This window comes from Nanorana parkeri, unplaced genomic scaffold (assembly GCF_000935625.1).
Source record: "Nanorana parkeri isolate BGI_ZX_2015 unplaced genomic scaffold, ASM93562v1 scaffold1168, whole genome shotgun sequence".
Taxonomy (NCBI): domain Eukaryota; kingdom Metazoa; phylum Chordata; class Amphibia; order Anura; family Dicroglossidae; genus Nanorana; species Nanorana parkeri.
In genome coordinates, this window is record NW_017307436.1 from 538973 (window position 1) to 545030 (window position 6058).

At 43.2% G+C, this 6058-nt stretch overlaps 1 protein-coding gene across 1 annotated transcript; it reads right to left on the reverse strand.

Moving 5' to 3' along the window:
- Nucleotides 1-5399: 5399 nt before the first annotated feature.
- Nucleotides 5400-5750, reverse strand: LOC108796772 (glutathione peroxidase 2-like; the record flags this gene model as incomplete). Its single annotated transcript, XM_018568295.1, has 1 exon — nucleotides 5400-5750. A coding segment is annotated over one exon (351 nt), but the record flags the coding sequence as incomplete, so codon positions are not given.
- Between the last annotated feature and the right edge of the window lie 308 nt (nucleotides 5751-6058).

Genomic DNA, 6058 nt, shown 5'->3' on the forward strand with positions numbered 1-6058 from the left:
TGCAGCACTATTCATTTTAAATGACAAATTATCACACAACATACCCAATACATAACAGACCTTCATTTTAGTGTACCACAATCAGGGCCGGATTTCCTACAAGGCCAACCAAGGCCCGGCCATGGATCAGTAGGGAGTAGATGGGCAGCAGGGGTGTTGAATTCCTATCTCCCGACGCCCGGGACATGCAGTGTCTTCTTGTTTCACCGAGATCACTTGTATGCAGCCTGTAGGTCTGCCATTCTCCATGGTGGGGTTGGCGGGTAGGGGGTGCATTGAGGAACCTGGCCTTGGGGCAGCAGAGAGAGTAAATCCCGCCGTGACCACAATGCACACGATGTGAACCATTTGTGGGCTGAGGTATGTTGCCATAAAACAAAGAAGTGCAGGTCTGTTCAAAGCCAGAGTGACAGCCTATTCCAAATGAATGGGCTGCCTTACCACATTACTGCATGACATATTGCACCTTACAGGCTAAGTGCACCTTTCTGACTATATTTCATCTAACACCCAGATCGCAGAAACCCACCCTCCTTCAATCCCCCGCTTACCCAAATTGCAGGGTTTTTTCTTACCGCAGGCTGGGTTCCCTTTTCGAATTAGGCACGGTTGTGCATAGCCCACACAGCTGAGTCAGCCATCCACAGATCCTTTGACAGAATCTGTGAATTGAGAAACTACAAGTCCCATCAGCCACCACAGCAGAGGGGCTAGTAGCTTCACTGGAATACAAGTGCAGCGATGTCACTGCACTTGTATTCCATCGAAACTTGCTTCTGTCCACGTTACTGGACTTCTGTACCTCGCAACGGACATGGATGGGAGGAACACCTAAATGGAAAAAGTGCAACAGATTGGCGCAGGTGGAGAGTACTCCATCCACACAGTTAAGTGTAGATGGAGGAATCTGTTGCACCTTTTCCATCTGACCACAGAAAATCTGCAGATAATTGTAAGGTGTATGGCCAGCTTTAAGCTGGCCATACACCTTACAATTATCTGCCGATTTGGACACCTTTTCCATCTGTGGTCAGATGGAAAAGGTGCAACAGATTCCTCCATCTACACTTGATTGTGTGGATGGAGTAATCTCCACCTGCGCCAATCTGTTGCACTTTTTCCATCTGACCACAGAAAATCTGCACATACCCTGTTTCCCTGAAAATAAGACCTACCTGGAAAATAAGACCTAGTACTATTTTTGGGAATTGCTAAAATATAAGACCTACCCCGAAAATAAGACCTAGTTGTGACCATTGCCAGGGCTGGTGGTGGCATAAGGGGGAACCTGAAGAGCCGTGGGAGAGAATCAGCGGTGCCAATGAAGCCAGCACTAGAGGAAGCGAGGCGGCAGCACAGGGAGCAGAGCCGCATAAGCTGATGTTTCCTCTATAGGCGGAGTGATACCAAATGCACTCCGCCTGTGAGGAATCGCTAGTTAAAATGCGCTTCGCTTTTACTGGTTACCAAATTGCTCTTGGAAAGGTTCGGCACCCCTGATTGCCCTGATCACCCTATTCTTAACTTTGCCATTTTGGATTATTTAATTTGGATTTGCATTAACTTTGGATTGTTATACATTAAAAACAAATAAAAATAAAACCTACCCCGAAAATAAGACCTAGTGTGTTTTTTTGAGCCAAAAAAAATATAAGACAGTGTCTTATTTTCAGGGAAACACGGTAATTGTAAGGTGTATGGGCACCTTCACTCTGGTCTACTGATTGTGGTTGCAATGCTTTATTGGTTACTTTGCAAAAAAATCATAAATGAAAATGTTTTAAATTAGAAGTGTGCATTTATTATTTTTCGTTTATTTTTGCAAAGGTGGAATTTCCCTTTTAATATGCATGTGGTAACAGTGTGAATCTGGACTCATTGAAACATGTAGTACATGAAACAATCAATGACTAATGGTTTGCATATATCTACCTATTGTCTTCTGGATTCAGTAGGCTAGGCAAACAACTAGCATTTTCAGCAGGAGTAATGACAACCTCCATGTTTCTGTCATGGCAGGTTTTCTTTATGCCACCAACCACAATGCAAACTTTCCATATAGGTGAACACCAGGACTGTGAGCTGAATGCTCTTTTTTGGTGCTGTTAGGTTTGAAATCTTATCCTTTCAGTGATGGAAAAAAAAAAAGACAGTTTTATAAGAGTTTATTGAGCTGCAATACAACAGTATTCAGACACTGTCCTGATACAACATTCTTGTACCCTTCCATTATGGATTTAAAAGAATACAGTCATCTAGTATTAGTCTAACATCTGAACACAAGTTGCTTTTCAATGAGAACAATATTTAGTAATGGAGAAAGGTATATTTGTCCATTGCACGCAATTCTTGAAGGGGTTATACCACAATGAACACACAATTTTATTGTGACTTTTTCCTAATAAATAGTATTATAGTGTAAGTCCAGCCAAAGGTGTCCCAGTGACAACTGATTTACAAACCAGGGAGTAAAGAAAAATGTGCAACCATAACACAGACAGACATAAAAAAAATTCTAGTTTGTTCTTAAAGAGGAACTGTACCCATATCTTCAAAATAACAAAAAATGCACCTTTAGAAATGTTTAGTAATGACAATCTACAAACACATACTTTTAGATAATTGACAGCTTTTTATTTTTTGCAAACCTTATTTTCTTTTCTTCCTTAGTCTTCTGACAGTGGCTATTTTAACTAAGGGCAGATAACTAGATCTTCCTTTACTTCCTGGAACTCTGGCACATATGACTAGGACATGTAACCATGCACATCATCTCAGGGAAGGGAAATGCCTGATCTACTGATACAATCTTCCCAGGATGCAATGCTTGGGCACATTACATAATTTGTGCCAAAGTGGACCAAGAAGTGAAAAAAAAGAAATTGTAAGTAAAATAAATATATGTTTTTTAGCTAATGAAAGTAAGATGATTTCATATCAGCGTGCTGATGTGATTTTTAGTCACTTTAAAGGAGAACTATGAGGTGAGTGATTTTCACTCACCCTCATAGTTCGAGCCGACGTGTGACAATGAAACTGTCACACGTCGGCTCAATAGATCGGGAAGTGAGCGAACACATACCGTCGCTCGCTCACTTCTCGATCATCTCCCTGCAGAGAGCTGTGAATGTCAGTCACGGCTCCCTGCAGGGATTCCCCGCTCCTATCCTCTAGTGCTGACTGGCGGAACGGTTGGGGGAGGGGATGGGTACAGCTGGCGCTGCCTCTAGATAGGCAGAGCCAGCTGCCACTCACGCAGCTGGGTGGATCTCGACAATAATGCCGGGATCCGTCCCGGCTGCAGCGGTCTCAGTATACCGCAAGCTTTAGCTCGCGATATACTGAGCTTTGGGTCATGGGAGGAGGTTAGTATATCTCCTCCCGTGACCCTTAAGAGAACTATGGGGAAAAACACTTACCCCATAGTTCTCCTTTAATGGAAGGAACCCAATGTCAACTTTCTTTTTGCTGCTTGAGTCCCTATTGGAATTTTTCAATCGCTTCCTGTCTGGTAAAACCAATATCACCGTGACAGTAAGGGAGGGAATATCCCTCTAACCGACCACAAGGTAGCATTAAATTCTTCCCACTCTATCCCAAAAAAAAGGATTTGACCATACACTTTAATACAATTGCCAAGAGTGAATAGAGAACATATAGGTGCACTTGCAAAATAGTAAGTACTTTTTTACTGGCTTTAAGACATAGCATATGCTGCATTTTCACTTGTAATTAAGCACAGACAAACCCAGAATTAACAGGCTGCATTTAATCAGAACCCAGTACACTGCTATCCTCTGTTTAATTGAACTCTCTCCGATGACTTCGGTGTCTTGCTGCAGCCTCTCCTTCTCTCCGCTCTATCCTTTTATTGCATACATTGTATCACTGCAGGTGGCAAAGCTTAGGCTGGGTTCACACCTAGGCGTATTGAATATGCGCGTTTGTCGCGCGTTTTTTCCGCGATTCGCGGTAGACAAACGCGCGTTTCCGAGGGCTACTTGGCTGTATCCCAATGGAAACGCGAGACCAAAACGCCCCAAAGAAGTACATGTACTTCTTTGGGCGTAGGCCGTTTTGTAGGGCGTTCAGACGGGCTGAAATACGGAAAGGTGTGAACCATACCCATAGAAAACAATGGGATTTTCAAGTTTGTACATTTTGTAGAGCGTTCATAGAGCGTTGAACTCACGACAAAACGTAAAGGTGTGAACAGGGCCTTAGGCCTTGTTCACACCAAGCACGGAGCAGGTGCCGAGCAGATGCAGACCGGATCAAAACTGCGTCCAATGTATTCCAATGGTATTCTTTGCTCCAGTTCACATCGCAGCGTGCAGTTCCAGAGCAGGTGAAAAAAACTGCAGCAAGCCCTATTTGACCTGCTCTGGAACGCATGCAAACACATAAAAAATGCATGCAAATGCCTGGAACGCACTGAAAGCCCATGTTAAACTAAAAAAAAAAAATGTTTTAAGCCTGGTTCACACCTGGCCGTTTTACAGCGCGTTCCTACGCTCTGTAAAATGCTCAACATGTGAAAATCAATGATTGCCTATGGGCATGGTTCCCACCTGGGCGTTTTACAGCGCGTAGGAAACGCGCTGCAAAGCGCCCTATGCCCAAAGAAGTACAGGAGCTTTGGGATACAGCCAGGTAGCCAGGTAAAAACGCGCGGCACAAAATGCACGACAAACGAGCATATTCGATATGCCTAGGTGTGAACCCAGCCTTACCAAAAACGGCCCGGAACGCATCAAAAACGAGGCACAACCCACTGCACTGCGTGTGCAGAAACCTGAGCGGTTCGCTCTGCATTTGGTGTGAACCAGGCCGATGTGAGCCCCATTTTTAAAACCTGGCAAGAACTTTGTAAAAACCAAAATAATTGGTACTCATGACTAAACAAATATACCTTTTATCTCTTCATAATCTTCACCCAATCTCATGAGAATGTTGTAACGTCACAACCCCTTGTAGGAGAGACCTCACACCAGAGCCGAGAAATGTCAGCTATGCCTGAAAAAAATTAATGCTGTCACCCAATCCAACCTGAACCTTTTTTTTTGCGTTGTTGTCTGTGGAAGATTCTTTTTGCCTAGCTTAATATGAATGTTCCTTGGCTGATGTGGAAGATTTCAACATAAAAGTCAAAGCCACCCAAAACCAGTATTTCAATTTTGGTAGAAGTAAACCATGTGACAAATAATTTTGTTTCTCGGCAACTCTATTGGTAAGTTTTGGATGACCTGGTCCTTTATTTTGACACCCCTACATTAGCGCATGGAATATACTGAAAGCACTGAGTGGAGCTGAAGGTGATTGAATAGAAAGATGTTGGTTAGAACCGATACATGAAACTGACCAATGGCATTGGCCAACTGAAAGCATTATGAATGACTTTATTTGGCAAGTCTTAAGAGCCTCTGGATATCGGGTTCTATGTTGATGATTTGGAAGTTTTTACTGTAGCGCTTAAAAGGTTCTCCTTCTGGGCCAATTAGAAATTTCTCAAAGTTCCAGGATATGTCAGACCTGTGTACAGGGCTCCATACAATATATCGGGGGTCACTGATCAGACCAGATGGCTCATCTTCGGGTGCAGGTAGCTTGTCCTTCAAGTAAGCAAAGACTGGATGAATATTTTTCCCATTGACCTCACATTTTTGGAAGAGAGTGAAACCAGGTTCAAAGCCGTTACCTGGTCGAACGTATTTTAAGGAATTCAGAATCTCTTCATTTTTACAGTTTTCCTGGAAATAAATGCACAATATTAATCTTTTTATTTCACATTTCAACAGTAAACATTGTTTTGTCTATGTGTGCATGTAGCAAGTACTTAGGTACAGTAATACCTCGGTTCATGAACGCTTCTGTTAGTGAACAATTCAGTTCCCGAACAGGAAGTTTGGCAAAATGTTGCTTCCGTTTGCGATATCCAAATCGGGTGACGAACACGACCGCGGCCATCTTCCCCACTCTGACACGTGGTCTAGGCTTCCTCTAGTCGAGATTGCGGTCGCAGACAGACCTGTGCACACTTGCTGTGAAGCTTTTCTGT